We start from the raw sequence: 26,042 nt of genomic DNA, 5'->3' as shown, positions 1-26,042 counted from the left end.
CTTATGTTCACGTACGCCTCGGTACTTCTTGTCGAACACACCCATACATACGTAACTGCATACGAAGGTGCGAAAAAAAGTCGTTACGCTTGCGCACTATATCAATCGAATGGAAGCGTTAGCGTGCTACCAACAGATGTCAGACCTTTCGGCTGGTCAGCAATTCTCTACGCTAATCTCGCATTGAACGTAATTATTTTAGACGTACATACATACATACATACATACAAATAATTCCTTACTGTACTTAACTAAATTGATCTCAACTCTGCGCTTTAACAGAGCATTACGGCAAAGCTTGCGGAAAGTGTCTGCTGGCTCAGATGTACAATGTATGTGTGTGTATATAGGTATGTATGTATAAATTGTAAAGTTTTAGCGTGTCTTTGGGGATTTCTTAAGAGTTTATTGACATTAGCGTACTCATTGTTCCGCCAGATCACGCCGCGGTAGGCAACTCAGTTGCTTATACTACGTGTATATGTAAATATGCCGGGTACGGCAATTCCAGAAGACAAACTTATTCGGAACCAATACACCTGCCAATAAAAATCTGAGAGAAATATTATTATTAAATCGAAAAGTTATATAAATATTGAGATATACATATGTATATAGTATGTACATTGTAGACGTATGAAAATGTGTAATCAAGATAGCACAAACGCACATTCGCAATGAATATGAGAGTAAAAATTTCACGTATACCCCGAAATGGTCACAAAGAAATTATCTCATTCAGCTAAGTTTAGAATTCCGCAAATGCCGTTGTAATGCAAGTACAGTGAAACTTGCTTAAGTAGAGACCCAAAGCTAAAATATCAAGACACTGTTATGTAAATGTAGGTTAAGTGTGGTATGAAGTGCCTTGAACCAATTCTTTGTATACAGTAAAAGCACCTTATTCGCGCTTCCTTTATTCGCGTTTTCACTATTCGTGGATTAAAAATTTGAGACCCAATTTCTATATTCGCGACTAAAAATTTTTTTATTCGCGGATCTAATAAGTACATACATAATAATCAAATTATTCCAATAGGTATCCAACTCAATACTCTTGTCAAATGGAATAATAAAAAAGTAAAATAGATCTTATTGCAAGAAAATGCTAAATATTGCACTATTTTCGCAATATTTTTGAACTTTTGGTAATATTTCCATATAGAAAGCGCTCACATGGAACTGAACTCTTGTTCTTACCCATTTTTTAGAAAACTTTCAAAAAACACTTTAAATTAAATGGAACCAATAAACTCTTCACTTTTTTAATAATTTTTTTTTTTACACAGATCGTGATTGCTAAGGTTTCGTTACATTGGCTTAATCATATGAGCACACCCGACTAGATCACCTGCGAATAAGCTCTGCGATTTCTTTATGAACTTTGATCCGTCTATGGAACAAATTCTAAAAGAGACAAATTGCTAATGCGACTGCTGTGTATCAGTCTGAATTGAAGGAGCTTTTGAAAACTGCTAAGCAAGAAAAAATTACAAAATTCTTCAAACCATTGCCTAAGCCTTAAGATAAGTAATTAAAATGTTCAAAAACTTCAATTAAATAATTTTTTTATATACCTATTTGTTTTTTTTTTTTTTTGTTTGTCACCTAGGAACATATCCCCTATAATCCCATATAAATTACCATCCCGTATTCACGGTTTCTGTATTCGCGGCATATTTATGGAATATATACCCCGCGAATAAAGAGCTTTTACTGTACTAAGAAACACACAAGTTTGCCGAAACTCTTTAAGCCCAAAAAACACTGTGAGAGTTGCATTCGAAACCACAAGTTAAACAAAATTACAGTGCAACTTCCATAACTCGAAGCACCATAATCCACAAAAAACCTTCGAGTTAGAGAGACTCCCGAGTTACGGAATGTAATTTGTATGCAATTTGACTAATTCTTATGTCATCTTACGACTTCTACATATTTGTGTAATGCTGTCAAATACTTTGAACAGTTAGTTTTAAAAGCAGAGTTGTCGTCTACGTTTTCAAGTATACTGAGAATAGTTGTCATACGCAATAGCAACATTACTAGCCATAGCGATTGGTAAATATATGTACATAGTAGCTCATTTAGTTTATGAGACTTTATTTTATACCTCAAGAAGATATCATATCTTTTTACCGAAAATGTTGCGCCTACGGACAGATCTATGAACGGACAGTTCTATATACTCAACAACCGATTATCGATTACACTTTCCTACAACATATTCCGAGAGTATAAAGAGAATTCTATATGTAATCAGTATATGTGGATGATTTCTGAGAAATACAATCGATCAACTCTAAGCAGTGACATATTCATCTAGAATTTTTTTTTAAATAAATGAAGATTTAAATGGTAGGGATGTAAATATTTATCTTCCAGCATTGAACAGCTCTTCTAAAGCCGTTCTAACTATGTTAGAATAAAATAAAATTGTTCGACTTCCGTTTGCCATTTCTGTATCTATTTTATTTACTTTTATCTCACAAACACTTACAACAACTGTTTCGCGGATGCTCACAGCATTCCATGGTTCCATATTTTAATGTAAATATGTACTTACATACACAGTCGGTTGAAGCATTTCCTCGTCTTAGAAGCTGTACAAAGATATAATGCAAACCTGTTTTGAGCGGCAGGCTGAAAGATCTCTTTGGGCCGGCAACTTATTATGATTGCTGATATTGTAAACAAAAAATATTAATCATTTCATAATACGCAATGCTGAGTACCAACTCAACGTTCCCATATCAGCCGAACAGTTCAATACGGAGCGTAGATGCACACACAGCATTTTAGTCGTAAATAATCAATGAGCTTAAACGTTTTTAGCGGTGAAATGAGAATTTTATAAAATGTGGTTTGAATATTTAATATTTGTCCTCATTGGACTAACGCAAATTTACTTTTGTAACGGTGCTATAGAGCGTTATCGATCTACGAAAGATGCCGAAACAACTGACGGTATGCTAAGACGTAATCGCCGAGCAGCAGCACCACCATTTATTGCTAACAGTCATGTCCATGAGTTCACGGACGGCGGTGTATTCATTTTAGAACGTCAAACGCCTCAACGCAATCCAACTGGCAAAATCATATCATCACAACAACTGACTCAACAACGCCATGGTCTTCCAAATAATCAATATTATCAGCAACAACCTCAAACCTTTCAGAGAGTTCATTTAAACAATGCGCAAAAGCCAAGAGGTAATCAACAAGCTCATAATTCAAGACAGCTACAAATCAATGGACAATATAATAGCAACAACAATGTATACCATAATGACAATGGATTCATTGGAAATGATATGAAGAATGGAAATAAATTGATACAAGAACCTAACGGCCAAATTGGCATTACACAAATGCACAATCGAAATAACGGCAATTATAATCATCACAACTCTTACCAAGCGATTGAATATAATAATGGAAACACTCGTAATAGCGCAATTTTGAACACTAACGTCGAAATGGGTGCTAAGTTTACTAATGCAGCATTATTTACCAGACCAGCGGTAAGAATGGAAGCAATACATCAGCCACTTGGCTCACAAAATATTAATTCCAACAACAATTTATTAACGAAAATAACTGCGCAGCCAACATTGACTGAATATAATCGAAGTCAATTCAGAAGAAATATTCCCGACAACCCTTTTCTCAATAAAGAAATGCTTCAAAATCCGTTTATGCAAAATCCATTTTTAACAAATCGTCAAACTACTGCATATACTACGCAAAATACGCCACCTGCCACTGTACAGCACCCATATACGTTAAATCCATTTCTGCAAAATACTAAAATACCAAATCTATCCAATCAATCGCAACCAACAAAATTTCCAACAACCGGTCTTATTCAGCCTCAAATTGCAACTACTGCAAAACCATTCGTGCAAATTATATCAACGACACCACAAAGCACAACAACAACGTCAAAGGTCACAACAATTAACGCAGAATTGAGTCAACTTATACGAAACAAAGCGGTCATATTTCCAGATTCGATATACCTCACACGAACCACTCCGAGCATTGAACACCTTCTAGACATAAGACGTTAGTTATACGTTATATCTATGGAGAATGTAAAAATAAAAAAATGTCGAAACAATTTGATACATAAAAATATATAATTATAGATGGCTTTTCTATTTCAGACTGTTAGTTACAAAAATATGCTTTTCTTGGGCTCGGATCTTATTTATACCAATCTTTGGTATAAAATAATATCTTAAGGAACACTCGCTGTACTTTCGGTTGATATCGGAAAATTAAGAAAGATCGACTCACAATTTTTAAAGCTGGCTTATATCTCGTAGTACTCTCCATTTACAAGATATAATCAAGGCTTGAACCACAAATAGCACTAAATGAACGTCAATCTCTTTAGAATTATTATTTTTTTTTGCATTATCATTAAAAATACATCGATCTAATCCCAAAATTTCAGACGCATATTAACACAAATATAAATTAATATAGACACACATTTAAAAGAGCAACATTTCTTTAGCAATTTTATTAATAACCACGTTGACGATATCCCGTCGGTTGATAGCTGCCAATAATTTCCACCGAAACATCCGGTGCAGTGTTTCCATGACCTCTATTATTATAATAAGGACGTTGGGGGTAATATCCTTGTTGGTGTGGTCCTTGTGGGTAAGGTCCTTGTTGATATGGTCCTTGTGGGTAAGTTCCTTGTGTATATGGTCCTTGTGGGTATGGTCCTTGTGGATATGCTCCTTGTGATGGATAGTAGGTTTGCTCCACACGAGGATAACCTACATTGGGATTTGGATAGTAACCGTTTGGTTGAGCGCCACCTCCATAATAGTGGTGATCATGTTGGTGTTGATGGTAACCGCCATGGTGACTGTTTGGATAATTTGTATCTGGGTCCAATACGTCCAATAAAGCGTTCGCTATTTTATCAAATGTCGGTCGTGCCGAAACCAATGAAATTATAGAAAATGTGAAAATAGATGCTATTATAAGCTTCATTTTACACTTAGTATGTGTAATATTATAATTAAAACTTTGGATGCGTTAAACCGCGCTCAATACTCAGAAAGATAGAACTGAACAATTTGGTTTCGCTAATCTTTTATATAAAAATAATTTACGAATTCTCACGTATAAGGTGGTACAAATGTTATTTACTTCAAGCATTAATATTTAGAAGTAAGAAAATTTGAAACGACTGTTTGAAATGCTTTTTAACCAATAAATCTTATATTTCGAATTATTTGTAAGAGAGTAGGGAACTAAGAGTGTCTCAAGTTGGTCATATAGAATTGTGTCATGCTTAATTATAGGTATAAATCTCTAAATGACAAAATTATTTTGTTTAAAGCAATGCTTTGCTAATAATCTTGCATTTGAACCAGCCTTTCTATATGAGTGTGCTGTGAAAAAACCCAAGATAAGCTTACATTTCACTGATAACATTCGATTCTGTTTGTTAATAATAAACTTTCGTGCAAGGACATCTACTTATTGATGATTAAAAACAAAAATATTTTTATTTCATTCGCATTAACAATGTTGTTAATCAATTGCGTACTCTCTTGACCTTTTTGCTGGCAAAAAATTGTTTATCTACTAACAATAAAAATTATTAAAGAGAAAAAAATTAAAGTAAATTGTTGTGAAGGACTGCAGAATACAGTTTATCGAGAAACTGGCACTCTAAATATTCTTAAAGTTTTACGCCGAGATCTATTTTTTTATTACTTTTTTACCATTGCCGTAAAGTAAGGTTAATACATACATACTATGTAAATATACTGATGATTTAATAATTAAGATTAAAACAAAAAGCTTAACCTTCCATAACTTTGACGTCTCTAACATATTGTTATAGTTTTCTATTTATTTACTTTATTAAATTAGTTAAAATTTAACATACTATGATTTATTATTAAATCAGATAATATATGTATATACAGTGGAACTTAAATAACTCGAACTTTTGTATTGGCAATAGCGTTTAGAAATCGAATTTCATACAAATCTCCTTCCATAACTGAAACTTCCTTAACTTAAAGTTCTCCATAACTCGAACTCTTGAATTGGCGATAGAAATCGAATTTCATAAATCTCCTTCTATACATCGAACTTTTCGACCAGAGCATAATACAAAACTTAAAATTTTACTATCGAGACGGAATCTTAAAAGAATCTCTCTATATCGTATGGAGGTGAACAAAAAATATGATATTACTCTAATGATTTTCATAGATTTTCAAGAGCCAAACAATAGTAAACTGAAACAAATAAAATTACAGAATACACGTTTTAACGTATTTAAATAAAACTTTTTGCAAAGTAAATAATTAAAACTTTTTAATTAATTTCTTTATTAATTTTTGATAGATTTATATTTTATTGAAAATTTCTATAAATCGAAGTCTCTCTAACTTGAAGTGTTTTTATGGATTATGGTGATTCGAGTTAGAGAAGTGCCACTGTATATATATATATATTTTTTTTTTTTGACGCTAACATTAAATCACCATGGTAAGACTAGATAGATACGACTACGAACATTGACGCGTCTCATTAGCTACATGTCTTTTAATCGCACAATTGAAATAATTCTGTACTTTACAAATGCAATAACAATTTCTGTAGTAGAATTTATCATCAGGATGCCGGCCATCCGTAATATGTATTCTGATCACATGAGCCATCACACAGCAATTGAGCGGCGGTGGTACGAGTGCGCGTTTATCACACATCAAGCGAAAGAATCAAAATAAAAGTACCTTATGTTCACGTACACCTTTGAACTTCTTGTCGAACACACCCATACATACGTAACTGCTTACGAAGGTGCGAAAAAAGTCGTTACGCTTGCGCACTGACTCAATCGAATGGAAGCGTTAGCGTGCTACCAACAGATGTCAGTGCATTCGGCTGGGCAGCAATTCTCTTCGCCAATCTCAAATTGAATGCAATTATTTTAGACGTACATACATATGTACATACATATATTTCATTACTTTACTTAACTAAATTTATCTCAACTCTGCGTCTTAACAAAGCATTTCAGCAAATGGATTTCTTTCAGCTTCTTCAGTTGTCATACGCAATAGAAAATCTACTAGCCTTTGCAGAAAAGCGATCCTGGTCTATTTTGGTTTCACTGTGCTTTCATTTAAACACATCTACAAAATTATTGTTTTAAAAAAATTTTGAATGTTGATTCGAAACCATTTTAACTTGTTTTCAATATTATATGTAAGATTGAAGGGAACGAGTGTGTGAGTTTAATTAGCAAGTTGTTGTTGTTTCAGTGGCATTAAACTTTCTCCAATTTGTTTTTGAAGAATGCTACCGAATTGACTATTGAGCAACGTTAAACTTTACTATGACGAAGTGTAAACTCCCATTTCCTTTGTGTTTTAAAGCGCTTTAGTTCCTTCGTACATAGCATTACATATAAAATTGTATAATATTGCTGCTATGCCAATTATTTCGAAGCACTCCGTAAATCCTTGGTGTCCAAAAATGGAATTACATAACATAAATTTGCAATTACATAGTTTTCCGAAAATTAGTGAAAAATGCACAAGCATCCTTAGAAATCTCGGCAGCTGTATATGCATCAAATAAACCGTATGCCTTTTTGAAAATTACAATAGAATAACTAATGTGCGCAAAGCACATACTCGTACATACTTATATTTATGTGTATGTGTATGTAGTTTCTTATAAAGACTTCTTGTCTATTTTTGACAATTTTGCTTTCCACCGGTGTCTGCAACTGATGTCCGTGCAAGAGCAGCTTGCGAATCATACTTACATATAACACAATAATAGTGTCTTAAACAAACAAGCAGCCAATAAGATGAGCAACAGCTGCCTTAGGTAGAAAAAATAGTTGAAAAGATAATGGGTGGAATATAATGCATTGGTTGTTTCTTTTCTTTTTTTATAGAGCATATAGAAGGAAACAGTTTTATGAATCAAAGAGCGACGCGGCAAACATTAAGTAAAATCATATGAACATACATACATACACATATTCTTGCATTTGTGGCTATATGTATACATATCTATGCTATCCGGAAAATAGATAGTGCACTTTAAATTAACACATTAAAGGTATATGAGTCAGTTTCTTTTTTCATGGTATATCTTTATTAAAAAATTTAGAACACAAAACCTTAACTATATTACTAGTAAGCGTAAATAAAATGTTAAAATTGTTGGTTAAATGTAACATGTCCAAGTTAAATTGAACCAAAAACAACAACTATGGGAACCAAATGAAACAAATTAAATATTATAACAATTAAATATGAATAGAGAAATTTTTGAGACAAAAAATGGTTGTTTCGAGTTGTACGATGCTTTATTAAAATTTACATAATAGTAATGATAGTGATAGTTTACAAAATTAAGTTGCTTTTGATATGGCAATGGACGTGCATAGGTCGTCCCTTTACGTATGTGTGTTGTTATATTAGGTAGGTGTCGAATTCCCTCAGTCCTTGTGTTTTAGCATTGAGTCATATTGGTCTCTTGCAGGATTAGCTGTGCGACTAAATGACCACATGAAATATAATTTCTGAAATATGTTTAAATACTAAAAATAATAAAACAAAATAAAAAAATGAGAGCATGCTTTCTTTGCTATAAGTGCGCGGAAATTACATTACACGCAGTAGTTTTGTATAAATTTAGAATATCACCTCGTTTCGGTTAGAGGAGATATTAATTGCATAATAAAATTATAACGAAATACAAACTACAAACTGCAAACGCAATATGTTTATCAAATGTTCAGGTTCATTATTAAAATAACTTAAAAAATAAAACAAAAATATATAAACTAATTTAATATCGATGTTGCTTAAAACTAAAAACATTATGGTTGAGGTGGTTAATGTTTTATGATGTAAAATGCAGATGACGTTTGTTAATTGTTCAATATGTCATGATTTGGGTTGATTATTGGTAATGTTTAATGTGTATATAATATTCAACTAAGTTAGCTAAATTTTGTGTTTTTTACGAGCTCTTAGATTCATCAAGTTTTATGCTAATATTCAGGTCTAAATTATTCTCAAATAGTTCTTCAGTAGTAAGCAGTGGAACTTTGGCAACTTCATGGAATATCTTATGTGAGTATTTACTGCGTATTGTCTTGACTTTAGGTTTACGATGCAATGCAGCATTTAGAACCGGTACAATTTCGGCGAAATCTGTCAACAAATATCCAGTATAGTATTCCAGCGTCAATGTCCAGGGATTTGTATCGCCATGTAAGCGCAAAGACATGAATAAAGCTGCACATGCAAGTTTTGAATCGCTAAATTGTATAGTGGCGTAGTCCATTAGTGACAATTCTAAAATATAACGTGCTAATGTGAGCGTCGGCATTGAAACTTTGGCACAACGGGCGTAACGTCGTAAAAATCGATATGATAATGGTATTCCAAGATCATAATTTATAGTTCGAAGTGTGGTCATTTCCATTCGAATCAGTTCATTATGTTTATACGCGCCATCACATATATAAAGGAAATCCTCGATTAATGGCGGCGTGCGTTCATCGAATTTGCATGCAATGAAAAGCGCAGATGCACCAAGCAACTGCAGTACGTCCTTATTGATAATGACACGACATAAAAAGAGATCAACAATCTTTACCGCCAAATAGAGTGTTTCATGATTCAATTCAAATGTCTCTTGCACTTCGACCATCCAGTCTACCAATAGTGTGCGCATCCATTTGGTCAAATGTATTTGTTTTTCCATGTAATCTGTTACAGGGAACTCTTCTTCGCGTGATTTCATATAATTAAATATATCCATGGCATAGTGAGATACTTGAAAGATATCATTCCAGTTGGCCTTATCAAAATCTTCAACGCCTTCCGGAACCGATGTAGGCGGAGGTTTATCACCAATTTCTTTATCTGGTGAACCATCCACCTTCATTTTCTCTTGCAATAGTAAAGCCGATCGTCGCTTTGCGGCTTCAAAATTACCAGACAAACGCATCGACTCGGAACTGGAAATATCTTCCAGCGCCGACATGTATAAGCTTTCTTCAGTTTTATTGAATTCATTAGAAATTCTTCGTACTGGCTTATTGGGTAGAGCTGGTTTTAAGGGTACTGCTACTGCAACTGGTGCAGCTGGTAGTGGAGGCATTAAATTGTTATTCTCCGATTTTCGTGTTTTTACTGATGGCGCTGATGGTACGGTTTCAATCTTAGGTATAGGCGCTTTATAGCTATTGTCTTCCAAAATTTTGGCAATCGTTGAATTGGCCAAGTTAGCGTTCCGCGTACTTGCTCTAGTTGCCATTTTCTTTTGCGGAACATTACGTGCAACCGCATCCGTATTTCCGATTGTGTTTTGCGTTTCTTTAAGCACTTGTGCATGTGTCCCAATTATGTGATTTTCTTTTCTCTTTGTAAAATTTTGGTTTTGTTTTAAATCCTCTTCAGAATGCATTTTATTCGTCGTCATTGTTGTAAGTTTAACATTGTTTGTGAGATTGCCAAGCGCTGATCGTTTAATTTTATCATTTTTTGCAGGACTATGTTCGGCTTTACGTTTGCCGCGCGTCTGGATAATATCTACATTTTGATCCTGCACATTAATTGTGCCTCGCCTAGTAAGTGCTTTTCGTGGCTGTGGCATTAATGTGGTTATAGTTGTCGATACAGTTTGTTTAGAAACTGCACGGGTATTCTTTGTTGGCGCCATTTTAAATAAAAAAATGCGTATTATTTTCGTCCTTTAATCTGCGGCTCAATTCACACTGTTCTCAGTCACTGTGCTTGCTTTTGTCATTAATATTCGTTTAACGTGCTGGAATTTTGCTTTTTCAACTTCCTACAAAAATGAAAACATTACATTACTTAAAAATAAATTTTATATAAAATACCCACTTACCAAACAATAATCTAATTTCAAAAACACCTGGACAGAAATTATGCCGCTCTACGCTTAACGGCGTTCGCAAAGACACAAATGGGCATCAGTACTACACGATCTAATGTTAGCTGCGGTTGATTTATGTAGGGTTGCATTTTCATATGCATTTAGTTGATTACATTAGGACAGAATAAAATAATAAATAGGTCTAATTTATGAAGCTAAATATTTCTTATTTTACAATATAAAAACATCATATTAGCAGTAATAATTTTTGAAAATGTGGATGTTTGAAACATTTTTTACTAAATAAAGGGTTTCATTAAACAAATCGGAATTAACCATTAAACTCATAGGGATTATTAACATGCGTTGCCAACATTAAATAATATATTTATCATACGTCATTCTATTACATTAATTCAAATTTTAAAATATAAAATTAAGATACATACGTGTGTTCATAGTCGAGAGACGAATTTCAACTAAAGTGAAAACATTTTTTTTTTTATTTAATAGATATTCTCTAGAAAGTTATTAGTTAGCTATGAATCAATATTTTCCAATATCAGTGCTTTTTGTGTTTAGAACTAGTGTAACACTTAATTCGATCTATCCGATGTGCCTTTTTTACTCATGACACCAGGATTCTAAATGCGAATATGTTTTTACATACTAGATAGTCACTTAAATATACATACTATGTAATTATTGGAGCAACCTGCTGTCCTATAATATTTTCGGACAACGAATACTTTTCCTTTAAACTCAAAATCGTTTGCAATTACAAATTCTGCAGTTTCCAAAAGTGGCCTATTCCCGACAGCTCGCCAAGGGAAAGATGATGATGATAATGAAGTGGATAATCGTGTAACAACAACAAATATCAACATCATTTGATCGGTGAGCACAATTTTCGAAAAATTTGATTAAGAGAAACTTTAAATTGAAGATATATATATTAAATTGAAGATATGTATGTATATAATAATATTTTTAAATTATAAAGAAGACAACCGAACCATTTTTTTTCATAAATGTAAATTTATTTGTATTTTTCAGTGTTCTCTATATTACAAAGTCTTTTAACGGATGTTCATTACTTATTTATTATAAGAAAAGAGAAAAAATTGCCTCTTCATTTGCGAGTGCCGCATTTTAATGCTACATGCATTTAATGTACATTAACATGGTAAACAACTGTACTGTCATGGCAAACACCTACTTTCATAGGTACGTACATATCTACTTAGAATAATTTTTAAGATTCAATTTATGTAAGTATAAAAACTATTATAATGTACATAATTCCTAATGGTAAACATTTTAAAAGAATCGTAAAAAATGGGAATGGTTATAAATATTTGGTATATATACATTTGATCATGTACATATGTATGTAATTATGCATTTTCTCTAACCTTTTTCATCAAGCTATTGCAGATGATCCCATTCAATATTTTCAAATGTGGTTTATTAAATATTAATTATATACCATAAATTCGATAACTGATGCATCTTGAAAAAGAGTCGATGATATTAAAGTTTGAATAACTGATTTGTTTGCTTATTCTGTGTATATGTAGGTAATAAGGTATTTCGAAGGTAACGTTTGTTTAAATGATATGAGCTAGGAAGTGTGTGTGAATGATCCTTACTCCCATATTTTGTATCTATCTAAAAAGTATTGGCATGAGTTTTGGGAATGTATGAATTAAATGCAAGAATTATTAAAATTTACATAAAATTGAAAAAATTTCGAATGTTAAACATAGCAGTATGTAAGCAATTCTAACATTACCTTTATTTCACAACTTATAAGGGCGCTATAAATAAGTTTTTCAATTTGCTCAAAATACTTAACAATAAATATTTTATCATTTCAATATCTATAATAGATTAAATTAAATTAAAAACCGTAAACAAATTAAATAAAACACTAAATTATTTGTAAAGTACGTTGCAAAGTTTCGTAATAAATTTTGTAAATGTAAGCTTTTGTTGCTAGAGATGTGCATGCGTATATCTTTATGGTTATGTACATTTGTATGTGCCAGTTAAAAATTTGTACTCCTTTACATAGAGTATGCTTGCTACGGGTTAATTTTTGTATCAGGTTATGAATTTGGCAGTGATGGAACTGTTTTTAATTTGTATCTATTTCATAAAATAATATTTAAATGAGTGATTTTAAAGTTTACTATTAAAATAGTTTTTATATTGCATCAGGAAAAGATTTTTACGTAGGCAAATATTTTTCAATACCGATGTATGTATGTATCTGAATAGTTTGTCATAACTGTTGAAAAGACGTCGATCTTATCATTTCTTGTTTTAATGCTTTTTACAGCAAAAATTGCATCTGTTTGACCGTATAAAGGCTAAGCATTTTTGGAGACTCCAAATTGTATGGTATATGTAAAAATTGAGTATCCATTCGCACATTCGTTTTGGTCAAACCTCTTTTGGGATTCGATTTTATTAATTATCGTTTGATATTTCTAATAAAATTTAATATTTATTGAGTTAATGTAAATTATGCAAATGTAATCTATGCAAAGAAATAGATATGGTCGTGTTTAAAAAGCTGCATATGAAAATTTCCATACTTATGTAAAGGAAGAAAACACCTTATGTATTGCAATTTATACATAAATTCATATTTTGAAAAAAAAAATATTTTTTGTGTTGTACTTCCTACAATATTCAATACTATAAAAGAAGAGGTTGAATTTCTTAAATATTTTAATAAAAAAAGTATGAATATAAAAGTTCAAAACGTTTTAACGGTCTTAATAATAAAGCGGGGAATACGCTTAAGCTATTAATAGCAGCAGAAGTTCTTATTATATGAATGACTATATTAAAGAAATCTATTTTTTGATAGGTTTTCGCTAAGCTTATACCTACCTAACTAATTATAAGTGGTTTCATAAATTTTTTTTCATTAATATTTACATACATACATATTCGCAAATGAAGCGCAGAAAAGTGCATAATATATTCCTGCATTAGTTTGAGATCGCCGCAACGATCCAACAACTATTTATAAATATTTAAACACGTATACCACATACACATCGATGCCGCATGCATGTAGCACACACAATAAAGCGATCTGAAAAGCTTTAATTACCAGCGAATCAAAAATTATTGTATTTAAGCATACCTACTAATTAATGTATGAACCTATAATACTTAAATGTTATTTTAATTAATAGTAATTGTATTTTAAATACGAAAAGATAGTAGCGATACATTGCGTTTGAGTAATTGTCTGTGTGGTTTCGAAGGCGAGACTGATGATGTATCCACGATATCGAGCCCATCGGCATTGAGGCTGTGCGTATCGTAGCTTAGGTCCTGCATTGGTACAACTTCCGGCAATAAGTGACGTATATGCGAGGGTGAACGACGCGCTTTGTATTGATGCCTTTCACATGTAGAAATTGTAAAGGTAGTATAAATTAAATTTCGATAATAATAATCAAATGATATACTCACGTTTTATGACGATTTGCACTAAAACGTGCACAGCTACATGAACACATGGATGTAGTTGATCCACTACTATTTGACTGAACTTCATGACCTTCATATCCACTTAAAATGGACCCATTTGCTGTAAAAAATTGCCTCTTCATTTGCGAGTGCCGCATTTTAATGCTACATGCATTTAATGTACATTAACATGGTAAACAACTGTACTGTCATGGCAAACACCTACTTTCATAGGTACGTACATATCTACTTAGAATAATTTTTAAGATTCAATTTATGTAAGTATAAAAACTATTATAATGTACATAATTCCTAATGGTAAACATTTTAAAAGAATCGTAAAAAATGGGAATGGTTATAAATATTTGGTATATATACATTTGATCATGTACATATGTATGTAATTATGCATTTTCTCTAACCTTTTTCATCAAGCTATTGCAGATGATCCCATTCAATATTTTCAAATGTGGTTTATTAAATATTAATTATATACCATAAATTCGATAACTGATGCATCTTGAAAAAGAGTCGATGATATTAAAGTTTGAATAACTGATTTGTTTGCTTATTCTGTGTATATGTAGGTAATAAGGTATTTCGAAGGTAACGTTTGTTTAAATGATATGAGCTAGGAAGTGTGTGTGAATGATCCTTACTCCCATATTTTGTATCTATCTAAAAAGTATTGGCATGAGTTTTGGGAATGTATGAATTAAATGCAAGAATTATTAAAATTTACATAAAATTGAAAAAATTTCGAATGTTAAACATAGCAGTATGTAAGCAATTCTAACATTACCTTTATTTCACAACTTATAAGGGCGCTATAAATAAGTTTTTCAATTTGCTCAAAATACTTAACAATAAATATTTTATCATTTCAATATCTATAATAGATTAAATTAAATTAAAAACCGTAAACAAATTAAATAAAACACTAAATTATTTGTAAAGTACGTTGCAAAGTTTCGTAATAAATTTTGTAAATGTAAGCTTTTGTTGCTAGAGATGTGCATGCGTATATCTTTATGGTTATGTACATTTGTATGTGCCAGTTAAAAATTTGTACTCCTTTACATAGAGTATGCTTGCTACGGGTTAATTTTTGTATCAGGTTATGAATTTGGCAGTGATGGAACTGTTTTTAATTTGTATCTATTTCATAAAATAATATTTAAATGAGTGATTTTAAAGTTTACTATTAAAATAGTTTTTATATTGCATCAGGAAAAGATTTTTACGTAGGCAAATATTTTTCAATACCGATGTATGTATGTATCTGAATAGTTTGTCATAACTGTTGAAAAGACGTCGATCTTATCATTTCTTGTTTTAATGCTTTTTACAGCAAAAATTGCATCTGTTTGACCGTATAAAGGCTAAGCATTTTTGGAGACTCCAAATTGTATGGTATATGTAAAAATTGAGTATCCATTCGCACATTCGTTTTGGTCAAACCTCTTTTGGGATTCGATTTTATTAATTATCGTTTGATATTTCTAATAAAATTTAATATTTATTGAGTTAATGTAAATTATGCAAATGTAATCTATGCAAAGAAATAGATATGGTCGTGTTTAAAAAGCTGCATATGAAAATTTCCATACTTATGTAAAGGAAGAAAACACCTTATGTATTGCAATTTATACATAAATTCATATTTTGAAAAAAAAAATATTTTTTGTGTTGTACTTCCTACAATATTCAATACTATAAAAGAAGAGGTTGAATTTCTTAAATATTTTAATAAAAAAAGTATGAATATAAAAGTTCAAAACGTTTTAACGGTCTTAATAATAAAGCGGGGAATACGCTTAAGCTATTAATAGCAGCAGAAGTTCTTATTATATGAATGACTATATTAAAGAAATCTATTTTTTGATAGGTTTTCGCTAAGCTTATACCTACCTAACTAATTATAAGTGGTTTCATAAATTTTTTTTCATTAATATTTACATACATACATATTCGCAAATGAAGCGCAGAAAAGTGCATAATATATTCCTGCATTAGTTTGAGATCGCCGCAACGATCCAACAACTATTTATAAATATTTAAACACGTATACCACATACACATCGATGCCGCATGCATGTAGCACACACAATAAAGCGATCTGAAAAGCTTTAATTACCAGCGAATCAAAAATTATTGTATTTAAGCATACCTACTAATTAATGTATGAACCTATAATACTTAAATGTTATTTTAATTAATAGTAATTGTATTTTAAATACGAAAAGATAGTAGCGATACATTGCGTTTGAGTAATTGTCTGTGTGGTTTCGAAGGCGAGACTGATGATGTATCCACGATATCGAGCCCATCGGCATTGAGGCTGTGCGTATCGTAGCTTAGGTCCTGCATTGGTACAACTTCCGGCAATAAGTGACGTATATGCGAGGGTGAACGACGCGCTTTGTATTGATGCCTTTCACATGTAGAAATTGTAAAGGTAGTATAAATTAAATTTCGATAATAATAATCAAATGATATACTCACGTTTTATGACGATTTGCACTAAAACGTGCACAGCTACATGAACACATGGATGTAGTTGATCCACTACTATTTGACTGAACTTCATGACCTTCATATCCACTTAAAATGGACCCATTTGCTGTAATAACATCACCTTCTAATTTAACAGCAACTTGTAAAGCCTGCAAATTTATTACGAAATCGAGCATATTAGTAATTAAAATGTATATGTATATGTATGTATGCATTGCACTTCGGAAGGAATTATTAAAAATCGTGTTTCTGAAATGTAGCGTGTCTTCATTGGTACAAAGAATACAAAGTTGAATATTTCAAGATGAAAAATTTTAAGCATCTTCTAAAGATATCTTTATCGAATCATTAATATAAAATTAAATGCAAAATTATTATTATTATTAAATTTTTATTGCTTTGTATTCAGTGTTCAATGAATTTAAGGATAAATATTTTAAATAGTTTCTCGTTGTGTTTTGAGCAGAGTTAAAATGTTTTGTGGCAATCATATACAGTAGTTTGTTTATCTTCTGGGGTTGTTTTGCACTTGTGGTTTAGGCGGGTAAAGAATTTTGAGTCTCGGGCATAAGTAAGTATTAGAAAATATTGTATTTATATGTTTATTTATTGTCAAACATTTTTAATTTTTAATTGAAAAACCGCAATCACCTCTTTTGTCCAAATATTGGACTTGGTTATAAACTATTTTATTGTTCGTGGTCCAATATACATTTTTGTGAAGAAAATTAAAAGAAAACATATTTGTTTAACATTTATTATCGTTTTGATTGAAATTAAATTAAATAAAAGTAAGTCAAGAGAAATATTATTAGTTTGTAAACTTTTTAGTTAGAAATTTAAAATGTGCAAATTTTAATTTTTTTTATAAAATTATTTTAAAATGACCATGTAAAAACGATTTGAAGCATTGGCATGCAATAATGTGCCAAATTTTAATTATCGTAATGATTCAACCCAGTGCAATAATTAAAGATAAAAGCTCTTCGAATATATAAAGCAATAATTGATAGTTGCAAATAAAAAAAATATAAATGTTAAGAAATTATTTTCTGAAGTATCCTTGTATGCATTATAATGATTTTATAAATTGTACTACTTAATTTTCTTAGAAAACTTTATCTTATAGTCTTATATAGCTGCTATTAACTTTTGGATTCTGGTATATTTTTATGTAAGTGTTAGCTTATGTATAGTATTATATTATTTATGTAGGTAGTTATGTAAATCGTGCATTGCTAATAAAAATCATATTTATTTGCATGCATAAGCCTTTAATATATATGGTATTTAATTAATATTTTAGCTCACTCAAATAATAAGATCAGATGACTTTTGGCAAGAAGGCAATAGAGATGATTTGAATATCTTATTGCCCCAATTGGAATTTTATTTTTTTATGTTCTGATATTAAAGAAGTAAACTTCATTAATCTACACATTTTAATAACAAATATGACATTTTCTTTTTGAATTTTTCATCCTATCGACTATGAAAGTTACAGAACGAATTCGAGCGGTTTTCTGGTGTGAACATCGAATAAGTTTCAAAAAAGTAATCTGCAAGCTATTGGTCTAATGTATTGTAATAATCCACTTTTTGGCAGAGAAAATCAATATACTTGCCAAGTGTGACAAAATCTTTAGTCAGAACTCTACGTTGCTCAGATTTTCTGTGGGCTATTTAATCTGTATAGAACATTTCAAATGATGTCAGCACTTGTTTTTTAAACATAGAGATATCAACACCTGATTCGTACAACTTAGGTTCGAGTCCATGACAAAACTAATGACAAACTATTTTAGCACCGACTTTTTTCGATTTGCCATTTTTTTTTATAATTTACTAAAAATTGTTATAATTATAATAGATTTCATCTAATACTAGAGGAATTGAACATCAATTATCAAAGGTAAAATATTTGAATGTTTGATAGAATAATTGTAAAAGTATGAATATATTGGAAAAATCACTTTCATTAATAAATAAAAATAAATTATTAATATTGAAATGATTCTGCACCTGCATAGCTTGTGCTTCATCCCTTCGCTCATCCTCCGTATTCATTGTAACAAACCGCAGTACTAGCAGATTCAGCGAGGCGGCAACAATGGCCAAACCGAACAATATGAATATCAATGCGAACATTACATATTGCGGTTTGTTGTTGAGTGCATTATCTTTTTGTAAAGCTACCATATCTCCAAAGCCTAAATGAAAACGAAATGCATTTACACATATGTACATACAATGATAATTTCATTTCGTAAACTTTTGCGAAGCATTTATAGTAGTAGTAGACACTCACCTATTGTAGTTAAAGTAATAAAGCAGTAATATACTGAATCGAAATAGCTCCAACCTTCGTAGCGTGAAAAAGCCGCAGCACCACCAGCTATCGTTAAAGAGCTCAGCGTTGTCACAACGCATATTAAATCTACTTCAGAAGCTGCAGTTCGTTTACAACGTAGTGACTTCCTCACTGCTTGTATAACATAGCTATTTTGTATATGAAAAAGTAAGCGAAATATTAAGAAAAAATTCCACAATTATATTTGCAAATACACAGCACATATAAATATGTATGTACATATGTATATACATATTATTTATAAATACTTATATATTTTGCATTTAATAGGCAATTAACCTGCTCAGTCTATTCACTCTTTCTCCAATGCTTTGGAACATCACAAGGCCCAATGGTATCCCCACAATGGCATAACACATTGTGAAGAGTTTGCCACCGATTGTGCTTGGCGTGGAATGACCGTAACCGATAGTTGTCAACACTGTTGTTGCATAGTAAAATGCACCAGTGAATTTCCATTGTTGACCAGCTTTATGTGGTTCTGACTTAAGCACAACTGTCTCCATCACTTTGAAGTCCTCTTGTGAAATATTGTATCTTCGTATTATCATATCTTCCACAGCTAAAATGGAATAAGCAGAAATGAGGTATAGTTTAAATAATATTAAAGATACTAATTTATATTTATATATACGTTTCCCCAACTGTTATATGCTTATATTTAGCTATTACAAATATCTCCTCGATTTGAAAATATATTCCAAGGTTCGTTTTTACCCTGAGACGGCAAATTTGGATTTGAACTGGCCGATTCATTTTGAAATAGTAGGTGAAAACCCGAAAATGAGAAAGAAAAACAAAAAAAACAGATTCCGGTCTACGAAATAATGTTCCACAGGTTTGTTTTAATGATCTTTCGTTTAGCAACAGTTTTGTAGATATGAATAATTGAGCTCGTTCGAAGGAATTCAATCAAATAATTAAGAAATAAGTTCATGTCTAGTAGAACTCGCCATTTACAAGGAGGCGAGGGAACATTCGGGAAACATATGAACCGATTTCATACATTTTTATCAGCACGAATTGTTATGTCTAAAATGCTCACATAATATCATTACAATATTAATATATTCGGAATAAAGACCACCGGATCATTTCCTTAAAATTTCAAGCAGTTTAAAATCGAGCACAAGCACAGAAGTTTTAATATTGGTATCTGAGATTTTGAAAAGATATACTTCGATTTCGAACATTTCTGGAAGGAAGTGGACACATATCCGAAGGATTGGGTATCCCAAGTTCTATTTCAATATATTCATTGTATGGTATCTGAGGTTTTGAAAAGATATACTTCGATTTCGAACATTTCTGGAAGGAAGTGGACACATATCCGAAGGATTGGGTATCCCAGGTTCTATTTCAATATATTCATTGATGCTTTATTTTTTATCTAATATAGAGTGAAATGGTATGATGGAATCTAATATTCTATTGTAATCTTGTCTCTTTTCAAAACAACAATTTTTCTTTCAGTTATCTGCTGGATGAATGTACATACTAAATATTTTGAGTGCACGTGAAAGCAACAAAATCGGTCAAAGTGCAGGCTGAATACGCTTCCAATTACTATTCAAGATGATTTTATAAGATGTTATGTACTTTAATATTTACCACCGATATTCATTAACAATTGACGTCAACACAGTCAAATGACAAAATCTGTTGGAAAGCCACTCGTTTGAAAGTGCACACGAACACCATAAACATGCCAAACATGTAAGTGACTAGCCGGATGCATAGTTGTAAATAAATGTGTGTCTTTGTGTACGTAACCCTCTCATGCATGAGAGCACCTTAGCACAAGCACATACTTTATTTAATGTGCTTACAGAAGTGGGCCACTTGTGATTGTCGTCTTGCCGATTTATTTTTATATATGTATATGTAAACACATGTTTGTACATACATATGTAAATAGATAGTCGCGTTTTCCTACAGATGAGCACACTTACAGTTATTTTGTTTAAATATTGATACTCACCTTGCAGTGCTTCCCAGCGCCGCTTTTCCGTTTCCGATTCGAGCGAGTCAAATACAGCAGCTCCAACTAGTAAATATGTAAATGTGCACACGATCAAGGATATCGTGCGAACATTTTGTTTCTTCATTCTTCATTTAGGCGAAGTTTTATTTTTAGTTTCATTATCATTGCGATTATAATGAATACTTGTATTTTCTATTTGAATATTGAAAATACATCACTTGACACTGTTGAATCGCTAAGCGCTAAATACATTCAAACTCCGTTGCAATTATACATATATGCATAGATATCAGTTTATCAGTTTATAGGTCTGTACATTATTGTATTGGAATTTATGAAATTGATCGTGATCTTATTATCCACACGTTTTTAACAATTATATTGTTGTCGTTAGATGTAACAATTTTCCAATATTTTGGCATTTATAAAGGAGTTGTCTTAGCCGTGTGCTTAATATGTAGGTTTTGAAAATTTTTTATTATTTTTTCCACTTTTTGTTTTTTTTTTTTTAAGTACGAATCTTTTGCTTATGCACTAAATTCTTAACTATATAAATTAACATTTCATCACTTTAGTTTTTAATACACAGTTATTCGAATTTTTATCTAAAAATAAAAGAAATCGTGTATGAATACGTTTGATCTCTTTCCTCTTCATGCGAAAAGTCATATTCTCTCATAAAACTCAAGATGTAATATGATAAACTCCCGTGTATCTTTTTTTCTATTTCCAAAACTCAAATGTTGATTTTAGAAAGTCGTTCCCGTTCCCACGACGGTTTTTCTGCAACCGAAATGGAAACTGATCTTTACCCAGACAAGAGCTATCAATCCGAATATTTTCTACCGCTACAACAACAAAAAAAAAAACATAAAATAATTTCACCGAAAGGCCTAAAATTCGTTTCAAATGAAGATTCATATTTGTAGTCTTCCAAAAGTATGACAACAGTCAATGGATTTCAAAGAAACTCGCTTGCGCGGGCAAAATGTTACCAGTATCTCATTAACATAGACGATGGCATTAAGAATTTCAGAAGTAATCTTAATCTCGCATTTGACTTTAAAAAATCGACAGTGGAAATGTAAGTTTCGTAGAACGGTCGCTCAGAAGGATAATGAAACTATTTACGTTTGCACTCTATGATGACCTTGTGTTATTTTTAACCGAACACGAGGTTATAATCTTACAAAACACAAGTAAATTTACGTCACATTCATTCGAATCGCGTATGCAACTGTATAACGGCGACTTTACCACCACGCAGCAAAGCTTCGAAAAGTTTCAACACAGTTGAGCGTCGTGTTTGTTGGTATTTTAGTGACGATATCATTATTGTTAATCTTGGTGGCAAAAGGCACAGTACTGGTCGTATCGAAATCATGTATCCTTGCTGTATAAGGACCATTTAATTATGCACATATGTATGTATGTATGTAAGATAAATTTAAATACACACAAGGATTATTATTAAGCAGACTTAACGAAAGTTAACCACTTTTGTTGTTGTTAAATATATTCAAGTAACAGTTTTGCGATAAATCCTTTGTAAAAAACACCCAACTACTGAATGCACATGTTTTGAACAAACTTTGCCACATATTTATTACACGAGCTACTCCACCGAAAGTCAGCTTGCTCTGCTTTGTGCTTGTCTGGCTACAGTCAAATAAACATATTTGAAATCGTATACTTGTGAACTTTATTGCAATAAACGTCTTTGAGCAAAGGACTCACGAAGGCTGTGTGCCGACAATTGCATCATGTACTTGATGGCTGAACAAATGATGAAAAGTTACTCTCTTGCCGCTGATTTGAGAGCAAAATCTCTGCTCTCAGTACATCCTAGTGAATTTGATTTGTATTTCGAAGTGACAGGGATAACTGGATGTACATGGCATTTATATAGCGGCACAATAACAACAATACTTGCTTTTACATATACATATATATATATATATATATATATATATATATAGAAATGCATATATAATAAAAGAAGCATATGTATTTTAAGGAATCAGATGAACATTTTCATTTGTTGCTTTATTATTTATTTCAGACCTTTTATTCAAAATTTAAGTAGCAATAATTGGCCGTATACAAATGTACAAAAGAACATAAAAAATCATCAAATTTATTTAAAAATAAAATCTCAAGCCGCATTTTTAACCATTCGATATACGATCCGAGATTTGGTACATGTATTATGAACATCCTTATGAGGAGTAACATCTCAACAATGTTGGACACCCGGTTAAGTTAAAACGAGGAGTTCTTCTTAAACAAATATAACTTGTATAAATAATACAAACTTGGCAACTTTAATGTTGAATTACATTAAGCGGTTTTTGAAGCTGTAAATACATGTATACAAGCACTAAGAGTACTAATCAAGCATAAAGCTGGAAATAAACCTATATTTGTATCACAAAACTGTTCAAAAAATATATTTTTCACACTGCCCAAATATTTGTTTTCACATGAAAGTCTTTAGCAAATGGGTACATACATTTAGGCGCATGTATTATACGTATGTATGTGTAAACTTGCACACTAGTACATACTCAAATATATATATGCATGTACTTTCGTAAAAGGATAATCCTTCATAAATTTGTAATCAGATGTTAATTTTACATAGACTATGTCTTTTATTCTAATGAATTAAAACACTTTAAAACACTTTGAATTTCGAATTTAAACATTTGTTTCTTCTACTTTTTGCGTATACTATTTCACTATATTTTTTTCTATTTTCACTTCGTTTTATTATGCGTTTGTGGTTATACAATTTAATTTTGCAAGAGATTTTATTTTATTGTATATATAAGCCTGGCTGATACACTTATACTAGTTGAATTCAATTAATAGGTTTTTTCATTCGATTTGTGCTCTAAAAACTTTATATAAATTTTTTTCTTTTATTAATACTTTAGATTTTTCCTGCCGTCGTGTCACATCGCGCCGACTATCGTTTTTACCTGTGTAAGCGATTGCACGCGCTTTGACTACTCAAAATTACTAAATCGAATTCACTTTGTATCCTGTGAGCACAGCATACCATATTGCTCCTCACTGCGAATGTTGTTGTAGCTGATGATGCTGATGCTAGGAGGAGAGCAAGTTAGTCTCTTTGGCGCAATGACAACTGAGAACAATCTGTCAAACCATTCTTCATCCCCCAAATGCTGACAATTGTTGAAATTGTTAATAAATTGAACGATGAACACTGCCGGAAATTAAATAATTTGCATCAAGTGCTTTTACTGAGTAAATTAAGGAAAAAATACAAATAACAATTTAGAAGAATTTTTTATTTAACTTAATGTATTTCTCCTCCGTTTACACTCTATTTTATATAAAACTCTTTCATATAACCCATAGTATGCTCTCTTATAAAAAAGTGTTTATCTAATAAGCTTCATCAGTTTTTAATATAAAATATTGTAAGATATAATATTGCCAAACTATAGTAAACATTTGTTTTTTTTTTAATGTTCGCTGCTAAAAATATTTTCTATTTCATTTTAATATTAATTTAAAGTGTCAATCACCGAATTCACAGTAAGCTATGTCATACGTAGATCATTGAATTAGATCAATTTAAGCTCCCGAAGAATTTATACAAAAATCATAAAACAAAATAAAAATGTTCTTGTTACGGCAATATTTAAGAATCTGCTAGTACGATATTACAACCCAATAGACCTCGACCACTCCACGTTTTAGGAATAAGTATCATATCTAAATGTTGCCCCGTACGTAGTACTTTCAACGGAACCCTTTTATTTTGCATATGACGCACCAGATCGCCAATTTGACTTAGATCATTCTGAAAGTTTCTGGAATTAATTGTACCGAATTCCAATATCTCATCATCCACACGCAAACCCTGTATGAAATTAAAACATGTATATTACTTTATACAGACAGTAGATTTCTCATATCTTACAGCTTCTTCAGCCGGTGAACCAGGACTTATCATATTTACTTTGACAATAACTTCTACTGGCGGTGGCATCGATGCTGACGACGTGCTGGTATTGGGTATATCAGTATCATCTTCCAACTGTAAATTAGCTGTATTGTTGGACAGTACTTGTGTCTGAGCTTCAGCTGCCTCTGAGTGTAATTTATGCATTTGCTTTTCGATTTCTTTCATCAGTGCCTTATAATCATTTTGAAGACAAATTATTTGTTGACGCGCCTGTCGCACTTGATAAACATCAATATCATTCCGCGGAAATCCTTCCGCATCAATCAACGGTCCATCCATCCCCACATTAGCATTCTACAAAAACAAATATGGATGCCTATGGTCAAGCGAATATAGTTAATACACTAAAGTGAAACTTACATTTGCCAATATATTACCATACTCTGTTATCTTGGATTCCATTTCTTCCTTTTCAGCCATAAGCTTAAGAACTAAGTCCTTCGTTGGATTTGGAACAGGAACAACCATTTTAACTAAAATATTCCTTGTTTTCTCGAAACTCTGTTTAACATTAGATTAAATTTGATATTTAATATATAAATTTAAAGTGAATAAATTATTTTCTTTCTTACTTTAATGTTTTCTTTGAATTTTCTATTTACCTACAACATAAATAGAACATTTACGTAAAGTCAGTATTGTTAACGTAGTATATTTCGCCTCTTATTCACAATGGAGTAGATGTGCAAAAACGTTTCGAACTCAACAAAATTTTATAAGCGATTCTATAAAATTTTGTACATGTTAAAGAGAAT

The 26,042-nt window shown here is 31.5% G+C and overlaps 4 protein-coding genes and 1 long non-coding RNA gene across 6 annotated transcripts; 1 reads left to right on the top strand and 4 right to left on the bottom strand.

Moving 5' to 3' along the window:
• Positions 1–4,123: 4,123 nt before the first annotated feature.
• Positions 4,124–5,016, bottom strand: LOC105218821 (protein lifeguard 1-like). Its single transcript, XM_054233707.1, has 2 exons — positions 4,710–5,016; positions 4,124–4,679 (listed from the first exon to the last, which is right to left on the bottom strand). The coding sequence occupies exons 1-2, from the start codon at positions 5,014–5,016 to the stop codon at positions 4,534–4,536; spliced, it is 453 nt and encodes a 150-aa protein (XP_054089682.1). The 3' UTR covers positions 4,124–4,533.
• A 3,336-nt stretch (positions 5,017–8,352) lies between these two features.
• Positions 8,353–11,079, bottom strand: LOC105218780 (G2/mitotic-specific cyclin-B3). The gene is made up of 2 exons (XM_011194582.3): positions 10,933–11,079; positions 8,353–10,872 (listed from the first exon to the last, which is right to left on the bottom strand). Exon 2 carries the CDS (start codon positions 10,741–10,743, stop codon positions 9,034–9,036), a length of 1,710 nt encoding a protein of 569 aa, XP_011192884.2. The 5' UTR covers positions 10,744–10,872; positions 10,933–11,079; the 3' UTR covers positions 8,353–9,033.
• A 3,461-nt stretch (positions 11,080–14,540) lies between these two features.
• On the top strand, positions 14,541–23,307 carry LOC114804791 (uncharacterized). 2 transcript variants are annotated; one of them, XR_008471706.1, is made up of 4 exons: positions 14,541–14,649; positions 19,574–19,890; positions 19,969–20,711; positions 20,777–23,307. It is a non-coding gene; the product is annotated as an uncharacterized LOC114804791 (long non-coding RNA). The 2 variants fall into 2 exon arrangements; XR_008471705.1 differs by lacking the exon at positions 14,541–14,649 and adding an exon at positions 19,311–19,450.
• Positions 15,077–21,426, bottom strand: LOC105218781 (two pore potassium channel protein sup-9). Its single transcript, XM_011194584.3, has 6 exons — positions 21,285–21,426; positions 19,583–19,865; positions 19,241–19,431; positions 18,955–19,142; positions 16,921–17,081; positions 15,077–16,849 (listed from the first exon to the last, which is right to left on the bottom strand). The coding sequence occupies exons 1-6, from the start codon at positions 21,409–21,411 to the stop codon at positions 16,648–16,650; spliced, it is 1,152 nt and encodes a 383-aa protein (XP_011192886.1). The 5' UTR covers positions 21,412–21,426; the 3' UTR covers positions 15,077–16,647.
• Positions 23,308–24,583: 1,276 nt separating the features above from the next.
• LOC105218782 (26S proteasome non-ATPase regulatory subunit 9) lies at positions 24,584–25,887 on the bottom strand. Its single transcript, XM_011194585.3, has 4 exons — positions 25,860–25,887; positions 25,648–25,788; positions 25,243–25,581; positions 24,584–25,182 (listed from the first exon to the last, which is right to left on the bottom strand). Exons 2-4 carry the CDS (start codon positions 25,753–25,755, stop codon positions 24,961–24,963), a joined length of 669 nt encoding a protein of 222 aa, XP_011192887.1. The 5' UTR covers positions 25,756–25,788; positions 25,860–25,887; the 3' UTR covers positions 24,584–24,960.
• Positions 25,888–26,042: the final 155 nt, after the last annotated feature.

Source organism: Zeugodacus cucurbitae, chromosome 2 (assembly GCF_028554725.1).
Source record: "Zeugodacus cucurbitae isolate PBARC_wt_2022May chromosome 2, idZeuCucr1.2, whole genome shotgun sequence".
NCBI classification, from domain to species: Eukaryota; Metazoa; Arthropoda; class Insecta; order Diptera; family Tephritidae; genus Zeugodacus; species Zeugodacus cucurbitae.
Note: the sequence above shows the minus strand (reverse complement) of the source record. Positions and strands in the feature narration are given on the sequence as shown.

Bases quoted from the DNA above. Each gene is read 5' to 3' on its own strand.
- LOC105218821 (XM_054233707.1), bottom strand. From the start codon at position 5,016: ATGAAGCTTATAATAGCATCTATTTTCACATTTTCTATAATTTCATTG. The intron at 4,680-4,709 runs CTTACCCACAAG...ATCAACAAGGAC, and splicing joins AGGACCATATACACAAGGAA to CTTACCCACAAGGACCACAC.
- LOC105218780 (XM_011194582.3), bottom strand. From the start codon at position 10,743: ATGGCGCCAACAAAGAATACCCGTGCAGTTTCTAAACAAACTGTATCG.
- LOC105218781 (XM_011194584.3), bottom strand. From the start codon at position 21,411: ATGAAGAAACAAAATGTTCGCACGATATCCTTGATCGTGTGCACATTT. The intron at 19,143-19,240 runs GTGAGTGTCTAC...GTTTTCATTTAG, and splicing joins TATTACTTTAACTACAATAG to GCTTTGGAGATATGGTAGCT. The intron at 16,850-16,920 runs GTGAGTATATCA...TACATGTGAAAG, and splicing joins AGTGCAAATCGTCATAAAAC to GCATCAATACAAAGCGCGTC.
- LOC105218782 (XM_011194585.3), bottom strand. From the start codon at position 25,755: ATGGTTGTTCCTGTTCCAAATCCAACGAAGGACTTAGTTCTTAAGCTT. The intron at 25,582-25,647 runs GTAAGTTTCACT...TTGTTTTTGTAG, and splicing joins ATGGTAATATATTGGCAAAT to AATGCTAATGTGGGGATGGA. The intron at 25,183-25,242 runs GTAAGATATGAG...AATTTCATACAG, and splicing joins GTTCACCGGCTGAAGAAGCT to GGTTTGCGTGTGGATGATGA.